Genomic DNA, 16,461 nt, shown 5'->3' with positions numbered 1-16,461 from the left:
AACTATGCTTGTAGGAGCTGATTCCTGCTGATGACATCTTTGACATATGACTAGCACACACACACACACACACACACACACACACACACACACACACACACACACACACACACACACACACACACACACACACACACGCACATGTAATACTACCACTAATAATCATTATCATAATCATGTGAATGTGAAAGAATATGTTATTTTATTCGATTCCCATCCAGGTATTTTTACCTAAGCGTGTATCAGTCAGTTGGGATGATGTTACATGAAACAACAAACATTCAAATAATTGCTCGTTCTAACTGTTGTGTTGTATTTGCAGTGCACCTAAGATGATGATGATGATGATGATGATGATGACTGTGCCCGTCCTGCGCGTTTTGGCCTCCCTCATGCAGGACAGCCCAATGAGATGGTGATGATGAAAGCGCGTGCCAGTCCCCGCCCTCAGAAAGAAGCAGGGTGCGTCAAACTCGCTCCTCCTCCGGTATTTGCCGCTGTTCGTTTTCCATCCCCATCACAGGAGCGCAGTCAGGTGAGCAATAACAATTGTGTACTGTTACAGCACCACGAGTCATTTTGCGGGGGGCAATTTCGAGTAAGAGATCGATGGGATGGAGGATGCGTGTTGATCAGGCTCAGCTCGAGGCTGCTGGGCTGGAGGTGGATGCCGGAGGTGGGCTTCGTTTGTCCGCACATCCACACTTTTTTTTTTTTAATGTTTTTGTGTTTGATTCTTTGTTTGATTGTGTTTTTCAGCTAATATGCGGCGTGTTTTTATTATGTTTAGGCGTGTTGTTGCGCGCTCTTTATTCGATTGGAGGAAACGGCGCACCTGCTGACAGCTGTGCTGCGGTTCTTGCGGTGTTTGTGTTGGCAGCAGGCTGGACGGAGGCTGTGACACACGCTGCAGCACCGCTATAGGTTCATCGCTATGCCAATCAACCCGAATCTAGAAACTAGAGAGTGACTTTTAAACTGGGAGCCTCGTCTGCAGATATAGGGAGACTCACTGTGGGTCTGCATTTGGCGCACGTGATTCATCTGTGTCGGAGAGGCGTTTTGCTGAACAGTTGTTGTCTTCCTGTGTGTGAGCTCTTGAATCAGACACGCATTTAGATTTATGCTGTGATATATAATTTGATGGGAGGGATAGGGATTGGGAGAGAGTTATTTGTAAATTGTAATGCATGCTACGCAGTTTTCTTTATTTGTCAGTTTGTTTTCTTGCCAGTCCTCGCATCAGCATTAAAGTAACTGGTCAATAGGTCAGAAGAATTGGCTCTGAAGCTACAATACAGAGTGCAGAAGTTGCTCATTTAATTCAATGTCATACATACTGCAGTTGCATATTTGTCATCATCATTCAAATATTGAGGGTGTCAGCTACTGTTTAGCATAAGTATGTATTAAGGCATGACAGTTTTTGCACATTTGGTATGTTTGGGAACCCAGAAAACTTTTCAATGAAACACTCCTCTTCTCTCCTCTTCTCTCCTCTCCTCTCCTCTCCTCTCCTCTCCTCTCCTCTCCTCTCCTCTCCTCTCCTTTCCTCTCAGGATGGAGCGCTTGCTAAATGAGTGGCTGTGGCAGGAGGAGTTCTGGCTGCCTGCTGATACCCACTGGCAGGACATTGAAATAACAGAAGATGAAGGCCACTTTCCTCTACCCAGGGACCTCATATACACTTTGCCCCTGGCGCTTGCCTTCATAGCACTGCGATATGTCTTTGAGAGGTGAGGTTGTCACAGCTTGAGCATTTAATCAGAAAAACAGAATTCAATTTTCCTGCTTTTTTGTAATTTTGTTTGGTCAAACTCTGCTTATTTCTTCTCTGTGGCACACACTTTTGTTATTCATAATGGACCCGGAACTTTCAATCTGAACAGTTTCTTAACTGACTGAGTGAAATAACTTTCACAGAAACAATTAAAGTATTAGGCTCCTCCATCACGTTCAAATCAATTTACCTGTTTGACTGGCTCGGCTGGCTGGTTTACCGACAGGCTGGCTGCCCGCTAGGCTGCCTATGTTGCTCTAGATAATAGCATCTTTACCCTGTGTTAGTGCCCCCCCAGACAGAACGAGTGCAGCTCAGAGAGAAGCAGGGCATCGGAGGCTGTTTTAACTGCTAACTGTGTGAAAAACCCTTCACCTGGGAGACACTCCAGCCTCGCAAAAATGTTTTGGGTGCACGAAGAGAATGGCTCTGCTGGCACTGTCTGTGATGACGTTGGCCCTATTGTCATTGGGTCAGACCACAAGTAGAGATAACAGGTCAAACTGAGCTTTGCGATAATACGCCACAACTCATTGCTGTGCTGATGACTAATTACCAGAATGAAACGCAGCCTGCAAAGCCTCTTGGAGAGACAGTCCCTGCCAACCACATTGTGCTGTCTAATTGGGAAGCCTGTGAGGATCTCATTTAAATTCCCAGTAGCGCTTATTATGAAAATCAGGATTACGCACCTTGAGAAAAGAGAAAAGGTCAAACCACTTCTTCAGTGACGACAGCATCGACTCAATCTTGTTCAATCTTATCATCAGTTTGAAACTATGACACTCTAAATTCCACCAAAAGGATTAATAGCCATTCTTAACAGAAGGAGTTCACTTCATCATTGTTTTGGCTTTTGTTTAAGGAAACACTAAAGTTTTTTACGCCGTTCAGCTCTTAAATGTGAACAATATGAAGAAATTACCGGACATGATGGTAAATTCAACATTTTCAGGTTTGAACTGATGGCCCTGCAAAATTGCTTGAATTACAGTGGGATAGTTTAATACTCATGCATGTTACCTTTTTTTCCCTTTTATACAGGTTAATTGTTTAGGAAATTAACCAAGTTATATTTTCTTAAAGATTAATTGTTTGTTGCTGTGTCTCTCTTGTACACCAGAAACTAATGAGGATTTTCATAAAATATATCCCTCTAGGTATTGTCTTTATACAATGCTTCCATTAGTTGAATCAGTTGTTTAAAACAGACAGAATGGTTTGAGAGCGATACATTATACATATTGTATGGACAGCAGGTGTTTTCCTAACTAGCAGTGACGAGAGGTTTTCTTCACGTTCAGAATAGCATGACTGTGAGCCGACGGTTGAAGCGAAGACTGTTGTAAAGTGCAGTATCTCTGTACACTTAACTAGTTTATCTGGTAACAGGACAGCAGTTCATTATGACGGAGACAAGATTTAAAGATATGTGATGGCTGGGCCGATAGGTTTGTTTGTGAATGCTTTTCTTATCTGTTCACGAGCAGAAAAATCAAGGTTTGCTTGGTGAGTGCTGTGTAGGATTAGCCCCGACGTGTGCACGTTCCTCAGGTACTTATTAGCAGAGTCGTGACATTGCAAGTATTAGCAGGGGACAGGGGTGGGAGGGGAAAGGCATATGGTGAATACAAGCGTGAACATAAGTGCGTTGTAGCGGTGAGCATCTGTGCTTTGATGGACGAGGAGGTTTTGAACTACTGCTGCCGTCTGAGGAGACGACAGCTGGAAGGTGAAAAAGGTGCACCCGCTTTTTATTTGTCTCATCATCTCAGCGTGTAGAGCTGCCTCTGTGTGTACGTGGGCAAACAGAGCTGCCCTGATCTTCTCGTTCTCTGTGATCTGTCCCTCCATGCTCACTCCAGGACGATTAGCGCAGAGATAGAGTTACACACATGTGATCATGCACATGCACACACAAACACACACATTAAACCCTCTCGTCTGTATTTATATACCCACACTCACTTCATCCTTTTGTTGCTTTATATCTTTCTGTCAGTCATACACACTCACACCTATCAAGTGTCTCTTGATGTCATATCAGCTCATGACAAAGACCGTCTCGCCAAATGTCACAATATGCCCATGGGAGCGGCTCTGCAGGCTGTCAGGCACAGCATAATGAGCTCTCTTGTTGCGGTGCTCTGTATTGGACTGTGTTATGTTACACTGGACAGGTGTTGATGACTTTTCACATAATGTTGATCAAGTACTATAAGAAAAATAAAATCTACAAGATACAAATGTTATTGCCTTTTTCTTATTTGATCTGCCCTCTTAGGGTCATCGCTGTCCCCTTCAGCAAATACCTCGGTGTAAAAGATCGGATTCGAGTTCGAGCGCCTGCGGTACCAAAGCTGGAGGCCTTCTACAAACAGAATCGCCGAGCACCATCGCAAGTTTGTATTTCTTCTCTCTCTGATTGAGACGGCATATTTTCACTGAACAACACCCATAAACATAAACATAAACCAATATGTTTAAATGCTTTTGTATGAAACAAGTTTGTAGGTAAACAAAACAAAACAATATCTACATATGTCGTGGAGTTGTCAGTCAGTTTTGAGCAAGGAACTATTTCAAAGAAGGAAGTACTCAAGAGAATTTGTCATGTCACTATGCTGTCGGTTCAGCTTCGATGGTATTACGATGTGACCAACAATGTAATTACTGAACATTTCTTTATTAACACACTCATAAGTATCCTGAAATATATCAGAAAGTGACATCCAACCTCCTGGCTTCATTTAACTTTGTACCACAGACGTTCCTGAGCAGAGACGTAGGGTGGCACACTTGTCAGGACAAGACGTGGCTCGAAATATCAAATTGAATGCGCCGTTCCTCGGGCTCTGTTCTACATTCTGTGGCTGCTGTGGGCACACGTTTCTGCACATGTGCACGAGTGTATTGTTTAGTTTTTGCCTGTGCACCCTCATTTGCAAAGTCTTTGTTTCTATGTGGAGTGGAATACGAACTACGGCAACAGATGGTGTCTGTGTTGTCCTGCCATGTAAATACGAGGCTGCAAACTCGTGATTTAATAGGCAAAAGTACATACATATGTGAGATGCAAGTATCGCATGTCCACAATACAATCAGAATAGAATGTCACAACCTCATTGTGGCATCACAGCAATAGTCATTGTATTCAACTAATTGTGTGCACATGTTCCTGTTTTTCTTTAACTCTGATATGTGATTAAGTTTGACCACATCCAAGTACATTCTCAGCAGTATTGTAACCCAATGTAAAGTATTTTTGTGCAGAAGCAGTGAGACTGACATTAAGCGTCCACTGAAAGGAAAAACCTGCAAGATAAATCTATAATGAGGCCAAGCCTGCAATGGCACATTTTCCATTTTGCGTATCAAACTGAGAAAGTCAATTATTGCATACTGTTTAAAACACTATTACATATCTGTGTGTATTTAGAAGGAGTCTTTGAGCCTGGAGAAGCAGTGTGGATTCCCTCAGACAAAGATCCGGACCTGGTTTAAACACAGAAAGAACCAAGACCGACCCAGCAACACCAAAAAGTTCTGCGAGGCCTCGTGAGTACCTTTTTTCGTTTGATAATAACAGATTCACTACAGATCTGATCAAATGATCTCATCCAAACACCTGCAAGTCTCTGATTTGTGCAAAATAAACATATATCATTGAGGATAAGTTTTTCTGCTAATCTGATGAATTAAACCAACGGCTCTAATGGTGTTTATTTTTATCTGTGCAGCTGGCGGTTTGTGTTCTACCTTGTAGCATTCATAGCAGGGCTTGGCTCTTTAATTAATGTAAGTGCGTCAGTCACTTTTTTCATTTGGTAGATAATCATAACCTTTATTTTAAACTGTTTATACAATAAGTACTTACACTTAAAGTATTTATTCTTAGGTACGTCTATGTTCCTTCTTGTGTCAAGTAGTATCATAGAACCATTGTGTTCTGTCTTTTGTTTGCTTACACAGATTGATGTCCAGACTCTGGACTATTTAATGTGAAATCTCATGTGGATGACTATTATTTCCTTGATCTTTCAGACTCCCTGGTTCTGGGAACACAGAGAGTGCTGGAGAAATTTCCCCAGGCAGGTGAGTAGTTTATTATTCTACAACAGCTTGATGCTGAATCAGCATTCAGGTCAAACATATTCCTGCTATCCTGCAGACATTGATTAACCCTTTGATGATGACATTGTCTTGATTCATTCTGAATGAATGGCTGTAGAATTAAAATGAGGATGAAATGACCGCTTCAACTTTTAATATCTGGCAGTTCTTAAATGTTGCTGTGTGTTTTTGACGGTACTGAGATGTTTCTGTTAGAACTTTAGCGCATTAAAATGTCGTCTGTTATTGGACGGTTATACTGTGGCAGTCCTGAGGGACACTCTATTGACCAGTATGAGCACTAAGCTCTTTTTCTTTGCCTTCTGGGTGCGATTTTCAGAATATTTGATAGTTTTAAAATGTGTGAAACGTCAGACAGATTTAGAACGTTTGAGAGTTTTCGAACGGTGATTCTGAAGCTGTGGTTCGCGTACCACCAGTGGTATGAGAACCCCTTCGGGTGGTAAATGGGGGAAGTCTGTTGTTGTTGTTGTTGTTGTTGTAAAAATGTATTTGAGAATATATAAAATGTTTAATATTCCACAAACCCTAGAATGAAAAAATATAAAACGTGTCATTTGTATCTAAAATAAGTTGAAAGTAACAAGTCCATAGCTAACAGGGTGAGCTTCAGCGACTGTATGTTCAGGTCAGCCTTACTGCTGGTACTGCTGGAGAGCTCAGTATTTTCATGGGCGGTACACACTATCAAAAGTTGCTCTCCACTATAACCCTAAGCTATTGTCATTTTTGTTATTCATTTAAATCAGTAAAATATTGTCCTTATATTGATACTATTTCTAAGTCTTGCAGTGTTTGTAGTTACATATTGTACGACATTGATATATGATTGGCAAAACACGTTCTCAGCCCTTCAGACTCTAAATCACAACTACGTCGCTATATAAAAGATGTAATGATTTTCATTCTGTATGACGCATATAATAATAATTTTACCAAGCCGTGGCTGAAAGCAGAAGCTGGAGAGAATCCAACGACTCAATGTCCTTTGGTGGTGAAAATGAAAGCCGTCTGCTCCGCACACTCCACCCACTAACCTTTATCTCCATTCCTTCACTTCCTTTAAGGCGACACTGGCCTGAATGCTTTTGTGTTTCTGCAGGTCTTTGCACCCTTTTTTTTTTTTTTTTTTTACCCTGAGTTTGAATATTATTATCTCTGCTCTGTTGGCAACAGTTAGGTATGCCTGCACGTCGACATTCCTCCCGTCTTTGCAAGGTCATGGCCTCCAATAGAAAACACTGGAAGAAAAAAAAAAGTCAAACCGCAGCTGTTTCTATCTGCCGTGTGGCTGATTACAGCTCCTGCAGGCAGCGCTGCCGTTAACCGTGCAGCTTCCTCTGAGGTCTTGTGGCTTCTGACAGGCAGAACGGATGTGTTTTTAGGGTTTGAATGCTCCATTCAACTTCCTACCATTGTGTTGGTGTTAACTTTGATTATTGCGTCTTCGTCGAGGGTTTCCATTCGAGATAGCGCGCCGTGACTTCCTCCGAGTAAAACGCTTCCTCTGTGTGAAGGCATGGTAACAGTTTTGTAATTAAAATGTTCTGAAAGGGAACATGAACAGGTTTCCATATACAACCACTCAGTTCTCACAGTGGACTCCTGCTATACGTTTGCCACACACAAACCAGACGGGTGAAGCTGTAAATGCTCGGCAGTGAGGGCTGCTGGGTAGGTTTAGGACAAAAGGCTCTTTTGGGCGTCTCATTACCTCCTCAGCTCTCAAGATCGTTTTTCAGTAAACACTTGAATGAGAAGCCAAAGTCAGTCTGCATTATAGACTAAAAACTGAAAATTCCGCTCTTTATATTGAACACATTTTTAAAGTTTTTAATTTTTACAGCCTGTAAATGTTTCAACATACATAAACAGCACTTCTTCTTGTGACTGATAAGCATGATGTTCAAAAACCTTGTGTTTCAACCACCGAATAGAAAATCTGACTTATTGTTCCTCTCCTCCTCTCTTTCTTCAGTCCGTGGCCGAGGCTCATTACTGGTACTACTTGTTGGAACTGGCTTTCTATTTGTCTCTGCTTCTGTGTGTCTCTGTGGACGTTAAACGAAAAGTGAGTATGGGTTTGACTGACGGACAGCCCCCGCCTAACAACTAAACAAAAACAAGAGCAACTCCTTCAGTAACATCCTATTTTATCTCTTTTTTTCTACTTTTTGTCTGGAGTGTATGGAAAGTTTTTGTCTTTGGTTTTATTCGGCACATACACACACTGGTATGGCAGTGAACTGCAGTTAGTTCTGAAAAAACAAACGTAAATGACTCTGATTTAACTGCCTGGACTCCATTTTTCTTCTTTTTTTTTTTGCATATTGGAATTCAAATGTTGTTTTCTCTTGCACAATTGCATTCAATCCAGATTATCCACTGGATTATCTGCTGTTCCGTCATAACATTGTGTTCTGTGACGACAGGAGTTTAAATCATTTGCAAGAGAAAAGATCACACTCTTCTCTCTGTTAAAACAGTCATTTTATTCTGTGTACGCTCTTAATTTATAAAGAGTTTGTTTGGCTTCGATAATACAGCATCATACACAAATAATAACCATACTGTTTCTGTTTTTTAAGTAAATGCTCTGAAGTATAAATATAAAGCACTGAAATATAAAATAAAGTTCTACTCTAGGTGATTGCCTGCGTTTGTGTGACGAACATTTAAGTAGCAAATATTGACAATCTGTGTAAATCAGTTTTTTCTTAACTTGGATTAAATGATTAAATGTTTGGCAATCCCACAGATGGATTGGCTGAAATTCACTTTATGTTGCAGTTTGCCTCTCTCAAACCGTGTGGTGTGTGTTTGTGCTCCAGGACTTCAAGGAGCAGGTAATTCATCACATCGCCACCATATTCCTCATTGGTTTCTCGTACTGCGCAAACTATGTGAGGGTGGGCACATTGGTGATGCTGGTGCACGACTCGTCTGACTTCCTTCTGGAGGTAAATCATCATTCCTTGATTCCATTTGCATTTGACTTACTTTGCAATACTTTGTTCACTATCTTCAAACATGTTCCTGAAAAGCACAGGACATGCAACGCTCTCAGATGCCAACACCTTGCTCAAAGGTCACACGGCACGTGTCTTGAATACATTACATTGTGTTGAGTTTTTCCTCTTTTGTTTTTTGGGGTTTTATTTATCTTTTGTTGTTTCCTATTATGAGCTATGCACAAAAAAAAAACCATCACAGTCTGGAGTACCTTAAGTGACCCCGACAGAGGGTTGAGACTACAGGCCCATTGTATTCGGTCATATGATTCAGAGTGTGTCACATTTCGCTGATAACATCTGGAAATCAGGATTTGCATCTCAGTACAGAGAAAACATGTTGAGCTGGTCATGTCACCACAAACGCAACTTTGTGTGCTTATTTACTTGAAAATGGACGAGGAAGTAGGAACCTTCGATGGGATTTCAACTTGAGGTTCCAGGAAAAAGAGACCTTGCTGTACGGGCACTTCAATGTGCGTTTGGTATATTAAATATCACTTTGGATTCTGAAGAAATCGTGAAAAATTGTGCTTGCTAAAAAATACCAACTACCCTTGTCATCCTCACTGTAGGAACCAACACAAGTTAGAAGCTTTTTTATTCATCTATGAATATGATCATCTGTTTTAAATGTGTTCTTTCTTCCCTAAAATTAGAAATAACTGAAAATAATTGACCCTTTTCTTACTGTAGTCTGCAAAGATGTTTCACTATGCTGTGTGGACGAAGACATGCGACACGCTGTTTGTCATCTTTGCACTGGTCTTCCTCATCACAAGGCTCATAGTGTTTCCTGGCTGGTAAGACACTCTGAAGGGACTTTACATTTATTATGAATTAATGTGCAACTCAAGGTTTTTGCAGCTGTTCGGATATCATTGGAAATGCTGGCCAGTAGGAACCAAAAGAGCTGTACACCCACCAGATGTATTTGTGGGAAAGTGATCAAAACAGATGGAAGTGTCACTGGTGAAAGTCAGTTATTAATCTATTATAACTATTAATCATCTCTGACCAAAGTTGGTTAAACTACCCAATGCAAAGTGATCATATGAGCCCTTTATCTCTGACCCACTCAAAGAAATAAGTAGAATTAACAATATAAATGTACATATAACGATTTTTTTTTTGGGACATTATTTAAGCAAAACATATCCCAATATCCATACATCCATCCTCTTTACTGTTTTGTCCAAATGCAGTGCTGAACCTCAGCTCTCAAGCTTTACTTTGGAGTGACTGAAGCAACTCTGACTAGTTTCTATTTCTGTTTTGCAGGGTAATCCACACGACGTTGGTGGCGTCTCTTGATTTCTTCCAACCTTTCTTTGGTTATTATTTCTTTAATGCTCTACTATTTGTGCTTCAAGCACTGCACATCTTCTGGGCCTATCTAATCCTGCGCATGGTCTTCAAGTTTATGTTTCTGGGCAAGGTGAGAGGATCGTATTGGTAACGCCAAACATGCCTTCATTTTCTGGAAATGGGGGTTCTGGAATTGCTTGATTGTTTTGTTTTTTTTTTGTTTCCCTACATAGGTTGAGCGTGATGAACGAAGTGATGCCGAGAGTGAGTTGGATGATGACGAAGAAGAGGAAGAGCCTGATGAAAATGGAGATGCGTGTGGCTTGGAACAAAGGAAACGTGCAATCAACTCCAAACTGCCATCGCTGGCTAACAACTGTGTCCTGAACAATCTGACCCACCAGAGGAACAGCAGACTACCTAAAGCCAGATAGTGCAGCAGTTTCCTTCAACAGCCACCAGCCCTCACGGAAAGAATAGTTATTTCCTCCTTTGATTGTTGGAGATTACCTAATTTCTACTGTGTGATACATACTTGCCGCTTGTGTGTCTCCGGCATAGTCCACTAATTATTTCAGGCTGGATCCGCATCATGTTTTTAAAATAGGGGGGGAATTATTGTAGGTCTACACAAATAGTGTGAGGTGAGAGCACATCTGTCACGCATACCGCTGCTTAAAGAAAATAATAAGGAAAAAAGAATTACAATAACAAAGAGATAGTGCACTGCATCTCACATCTGGTAACAGTTTGTGCACATTTTATTTGGCCGATTTTATGTTCTGCATTTTCTTCGTTTTGTATTTTACCGTTTTGTGTAAATATCTTAATTAAGTTATACTTAATTCTTTCTTCTTGACAGTAAGATCTAAACCTAATGCTTTTTATACAAAGTCAAACTGTCATGTATTATGCAGTATATTACATATTTTAAAGAAAGCTCATCTATGGTTTGGTTGATTGTACATACCAAAAGCAGGTTCTAATAAGTCTGGTGAATACTCACTTCATAGACGATATTTTTTATGAATAAGCAGGATGATCATTGGAATGTTGCTGTGGCACATTATCAAAATGCTACAGCACAGATCTCTTAGGGCGCATAAATCTCTATTTTTTTTGTGATGGGAGACTTTTTCTCACTTGTTTCAGCTCACCGCTCAGAAGAGATATGGTGCCCCCTGGTGCCCACTTTCTGGATGACACTCTGTTGCCTTCAAAAAGTAACAAGTTTGCTTTTTTGCCTTTTTTTCTACTTTGAATATGATTGTGACTGGCAGCACGACTCCTCAACAATGTTTTTTGTTCTGGTTTGATCCACTGGACTCTTGTTTTGTGCCTTGGCTGTTTGTTTTTTTTGTTTTGTTTTATTTACATCCATATGCTGCAAACACTCGATATCAAGTTTGTGTGTGCTTGTAAGATTTGCGTTTATTGGTCAATCTCAAAGGAAGAGCCTGGATTTGACATGTTTCGTGTAAATGTTTTTGAGCTGGCGATGCTCGAGAAAGCCAGGAGAGGTTTGCACACAGACCTTATTTGTGGAGTTATTAACCGTGATCAAACACTTTATGCCTCAGAAGATGACAAAGATTGTTAATATCAGTTGGAGGTTCAAACATAAATTTGTTTATAAAATGTTTAGGTTATATTTTGAATAAGATATGGTTCTAATACCACAAAAGGTTATTCTCTCTTTCTCTCTCTCTCCATATATATATATATATGATTTATGAATCCCACTTGAGTCCAGGTTGTTAGTTACAGACATGTCATCATTCATCCCCATGAGGTTTTGTAATGGAAATCGTCATGGCTGTTTGGCTGCTGTAAACACATCTAGTTTCTATATAAAGAATGTATGATGGCAGTAGCCACAGTCACGAGTTTGTACTGAGCCCACACTGTGAAGTGGGATCTGAAGGATTTCTGTGTCTAAAGGGCTGATCCACAGAATGACACTTAGACCTCCCAAAATATAGGTTTTCTAAAATAAATACAAAGACAGAAGATACCGGAATGTATCCATTAAACTTTTTCCTGACTTTTCACCTATGAGTGCGTGTGGACGTTTTGTCGCTTGTGCAGTTCCTTAAATTCTTTTAATAAATTATTAGATTTAATCTTCAAGAAATGTTGCAGTGTTGTGTTATACCTGTTTATTCTTCCGATGTTTGTGTCTGTGTCATGCAATGGTTTTAATGTAAAATTATGTTTGGGGGATTTCACTCTATCCACTTTGTCACTGACATGATATATCTCAAGCTGTAAGCTACAAATTCACTCTGACTCGGCTAACAAACAGTAATTTTTTGGGGGGGGGTGTTATTGTTACTTTCATCTATTTGTAATAATTTTATATCTCTGGAAATAATTTATATTATTATTATTATGTAATATATAATGAAATAGCATTTCTAAAGGATTCTGATTAGTCTTGCACTACAATCTATCAATTGTATGAGTCAATCCCAGCTTTGTTGGTGGTCAGATGCAGTAAGAGGCATGGAACTTTCATGTCATATACAGAAGAATGGCATTTTATTTGGAATCTTGCACAAACAATTCCAATAACCCACAAACGAGTGTCTTTACAAACTTGGGAGTAGTTATGACCAAAGTTGTTGCGGTGAATAAATGATTTATTACAAATACAAACTGCATTAAAACATTCAACTAACAACCCCCTACCCTACCACCCGGCATTCACAACAAACTGTCCCCAATTATACAATCGACAAGAATTCTGACTGTCATTTTCTTCAACAGGTTAGATGGCCAGACCCTTCCTGCTTCTCACTATTTACTACATGGGTGTCATTGCGATGTTTATTCGAAATTAACAAATATCAGTGGAGCCAGTGTGTACATGTTTCTCTATATGTTAATATCCACTACTGTAAACCCTGACAAAACTCTTTTCCTGCTGAAAGATGGTGAAACTAGTCTCCTTTACTATTGGTAATTCTATTGTATTTCTGTCAAACTAAGTCTTCTGTTTGAAGCAGAAATTACACCTCTAAAGGGATCACACTGTATATTTATTCAGCTCTACAAAATTTACATTGCAGGGTGTGTCAAGCTAAGCAAGAATAAGTATCCGAACACACTTTGCTGTGTTTCTTTAAACTTACTCACACAATTCACAGTTGTAGTGAACTAATCACAGAGAGACGTTTGTCTATCAACACATCAGTCTATCCTATACGTGCTCTATCCTGGGTATTTCACAGTGTCTGGGCTGATGTTCATATTGGGAAAAAAGGTAGATTACACTATGTTGGAGGTCATTTAGAGAGAGATCTGTCCGATATAACATCATGAACTCAACTTTCAGGACAGTTGGACACACTGAGTTGACTCCATGTGAGTGACCAAATACAAAGGATTTCAATCAGTTTGTAAATTTTCACATGGTTTATCAATGTTTGATATTGCAATATGAATATATTGTTAAGGGGGAAAAACAAACATAGTGGTCTTGGAGTTCCGAATACTTTCAATACAACATTATGTCATCGTTCTCATTGTAACACAACCTTTGATGGGCACAGGACATGGTATGGCATCATCTATTTCAATACAAGTGTCAATGTAAGGGTCCAGCAGAATCAGGTTTGGGAATGCTTTGTTAATCTTCCTTTCACTGACCAGATATATCTGTCCGCTGACCGTGCTGCAACCACAAAAGAACTTTCCATACAGACAATCTTCCTCTACAACAGTCCACTCATCTGTCTCCACGTCAAAACGTAGGGGTTGGCCTCCAAGCAGGTAGAGAGCTCCATTGAGCTCTGTGGCAACTAGGTCATATCTGGGAAAGACAATAATTTTGAATCAAATATATTACTTGTTTTGAAAAATAAAAGCATACCAACAAAGCATATTTCACATTTCCATCTGTGACATGTGTAAAAGGGTTGCTGCACTGCTGTGATTTCACTCACCGTGGAAATGGAGAATAAGAGACCACGTCCCACTGATCCTCCTTCACCAGATACCTTTGAATTCCACCATAAACCTCTCCATTTTCATCCAGGCCACATGCCACGTAGATACACAGACCGAGAGCAGCGGTGGCTGCCCTCTCTACAGCCTTGACCATAGGGCTCACTCCCTCCCAGCCTTCCTTTGACCCCAGGACCAACTTTTCGACATCTGCTACAAGCCCTTCATCCATACTGCCGCCCACGACGTACAGTACTGAATCCAGGCCGATGGAGCAGTGGCTGTGTCTGGATTTCAGCAGGGCTGGACCATCCACCCAGCGCTGGTTCCCACACTCGTATATCCTGACCCAGTCCACACTGAACCACAGCACGTCTCGAAAGTATCCACCTGTCACAACTAAATTGTCTCCTGAATGAGTAATGAGAAAAAATAAATAAAAAATCTAATCATAATGTCCATTCTCTTTTTTGCATTTTCAACATGCAATAGAATTTGAGATAAATACTAATTTGGCCTCTTATTCCTTAGCAGCTTGATTACGAACACCTTCTTTATCAACCCAATCATCATCAACCCCCACCATGCATACTTTACCTACTGCTGCAACCGAGTACTGTGTAAGGTTCCTCCTCTGCAGAGATGCACAGCACTGCCATCTGCCACTCACTGGGTGAAACTGGTACAGTGCCTGTTGATCCTGATCATGAGGTCCACCCAGAATATACAGAGTCTCACTGCCCCTGGCCCTTCTCATTGACCTGCCAACCGACCAAGATGCTGGAAAATGCTCATTCAGCTTGCAGATGAGTTTAGCTCTGGGGTCAGAGCTTTTCATTCTGCTCAAAAGATCAGTGATAAAAGTTAAAGACAGAGACTCTGGCCTCACCAGCTCAATGAGTTCCAGGAAATATTCTTCACGTTTGGGGTCAAATGACACCCAACGCAAGGTGGCCTCCAGGGCCAAATCATCATTGGAAATAGCGAGGTCATCGCTGGCCAATAGAGCTGCTATTGTGTCCTTGGAAAGGGACAGAAAATCCTCTTCAGCCATGACAGCGGAGAAGTGTGTGAGAGCCACATGTCTCGCTGCAGTATGAAGCTGAATGCATCCCAGCTGCCAGGCATACGCCATCATTCCCAGACAATTAGTGAGGTGAAGCTCACGCTCCAGGAACTTGCAGCAGAGCAGTCTGGCTTGATCCATTTGTAAAAAGTCTGCAGTCTCAAGAATGCCCAGAACATTTTCTCTCTCCAAGGTTAGGCTGTGCGTTCGGCTGTATTCCATCAAGGCCCTGAAATGCTGCAGATGCACACCTTTAATTTCCACATGGCTTTTGTTGCTCTCCACACCATAGCCGAAAAACAGAGCCCTGAAGTAGGAGCTCTGGAGGGACAGATATTGACGGTTCACATAGAAATTCTCTCCTTGCACTTGTAGAACAGCATCGGGAACAACACCAAGTTCGGAGTCCTCTACCGGGAAAGACGATTCATCTTCCTGTTTGTCTCTTTGCCCAGGAATTAGTGTCAATTTTACACTCTGCGTATTCAGCTCAGTGTCAGATCTGCCAGCCATGACAGCGAACAGCCATAGCAGCTGTCTTATGCAGAATACTTCCCCCTCCTTCTGGTTTACGACACACATACTGGTGGTATTAATAGACTTCCCTCGACATGGACAAAACGGCAAGGAAAAATAGTTCAGGCTAAAAAATGAGGACCTACTTGTAATGCACGCCTTTACGTGACAAATTATTTAACAAAGACTTTTCCATTGTGATATTTAGAGTACAGTTAAATCACAAAAAGAATCACAAGTCTTTTTTTTTTATAAATTTTATTTAAAGTTTGTGATGTACTAAAATAAACAGTCATTCCAGTTAACAAATCTTGACTGCAACAGCAGCAACAAAGTTTACAGTTACAGGAAAACAACAAAACATATTGAAAGTAACATGACAGAGAAAAAGAAAGAAGAACTCAAATATAAAACAAAAATAAATGAGTGTGGCAGACTCACATTTAGTGTAAAATGAGAATCGTATAAGTGGCAGCTTGATTGATGAATCTGTGTGGATTTTGATCATTAATATAAAGTTTTATTTTGTTATTAACTTAAGAGACTTAAAATAATAATCGACCTCAATCAGAAACAACTTAGATAATATAGCACAATTTTTTTTAATTCATATTCATGAATATGAAATATCCCTCATAAAATATAGAGGTCAACAAGAGTACAGTGTTTCTTGTCATTGGATTCAAAATAGGTAATAA

At 40.5% G+C, this 16,461-nt stretch overlaps 2 protein-coding genes across 3 annotated transcripts; one reads left to right on the top strand and one right to left on the bottom strand.

Annotated features, from left to right (window-relative positions):
* The first annotated feature begins 493 nt into the window (after nt 1–493).
* On the top strand, nt 494–12,361 carry cers4a (ceramide synthase 4a). Of its 2 annotated transcripts, none has more exons than XM_080474054.1 (11): nt 494–676; nt 1,560–1,736; nt 4,065–4,182; nt 5,220–5,338; nt 5,521–5,578; nt 5,825–5,875; nt 7,893–7,985; nt 8,746–8,874; nt 9,622–9,728; nt 10,207–10,363; nt 10,467–12,361. In XM_080474054.1, the coding sequence occupies exons 2-11, from the start codon at nt 1,561–1,563 to the stop codon at nt 10,665–10,667; spliced, it is 1,209 nt and encodes a 402-aa protein (XP_080330180.1). In that variant the 5' UTR covers nt 494–676; nt 1,560; the 3' UTR covers nt 10,668–12,361. The 2 variants fall into 2 exon arrangements, with proteins under 2 accessions (XP_080330180.1, XP_080330181.1); XM_080474055.1 differs by having other exon boundaries at nt 500–535.
* A 392-nt stretch (nt 12,362–12,753) lies between these two features.
* On the bottom strand, nt 12,754–15,791 carry LOC308115324 (kelch-like protein 23). Its single transcript, XM_080472770.1, has 3 exons — nt 14,779–15,791; nt 14,181–14,592; nt 12,754–14,047 (listed from the first exon to the last, which is right to left on the bottom strand). The coding sequence occupies exons 1-3, from the start codon at nt 15,758–15,760 to the stop codon at nt 13,744–13,746; spliced, it is 1,698 nt and encodes a 565-aa protein (XP_080328896.1). The 5' UTR covers nt 15,761–15,791; the 3' UTR covers nt 12,754–13,743.
* Between the last annotated feature and the right edge of the window lie 670 nt (nt 15,792–16,461).

The sequence above is a fragment of the Lipophrys pholis genome (assembly GCF_963383615.2).
Source record: "Lipophrys pholis genome assembly, chromosome: 10".
NCBI classification, from domain to species: Eukaryota; Metazoa; Chordata; class Actinopteri; order Blenniiformes; family Blenniidae; genus Lipophrys; species Lipophrys pholis.
This window is presented reverse-complemented; position numbering and strand designations above follow the sequence as displayed.

Bases quoted from the DNA above. Each gene is read 5' to 3' on its own strand.
- LOC308115324 (XM_080472770.1), bottom strand. From the start codon at position 15,760: ATGGCTGGCAGATCTGACACTGAGCTGAATACGCAGAGTGTAAAATTG. The intron at 14,593-14,778 runs GTAAAGTATGCA...TTACTCATTCAG, and splicing joins GTACTCGGTTGCAGCAGTAG to GAGACAATTTAGTTGTGACA. The intron at 14,048-14,180 runs GTGAGTGAAATC...TGTCTTTCCCAG, and splicing joins TCTTATTCTCCATTTCCACG to ATATGACCTAGTTGCCACAG.
- cers4a (XM_080474054.1), top strand. From the start codon at position 1,561: ATGGAGCGCTTGCTAAATGAGTGGCTGTGGCAGGAGGAGTTCTGGCTG. The intron at 8,875-9,621 runs GTAAATCATCAT...TTCTTACTGTAG, and splicing joins CGTCTGACTTCCTTCTGGAG to TCTGCAAAGATGTTTCACTA. The intron at 9,729-10,206 runs GTAAGACACTCT...TCTGTTTTGCAG, and splicing joins CTCATAGTGTTTCCTGGCTG to GGTAATCCACACGACGTTGG.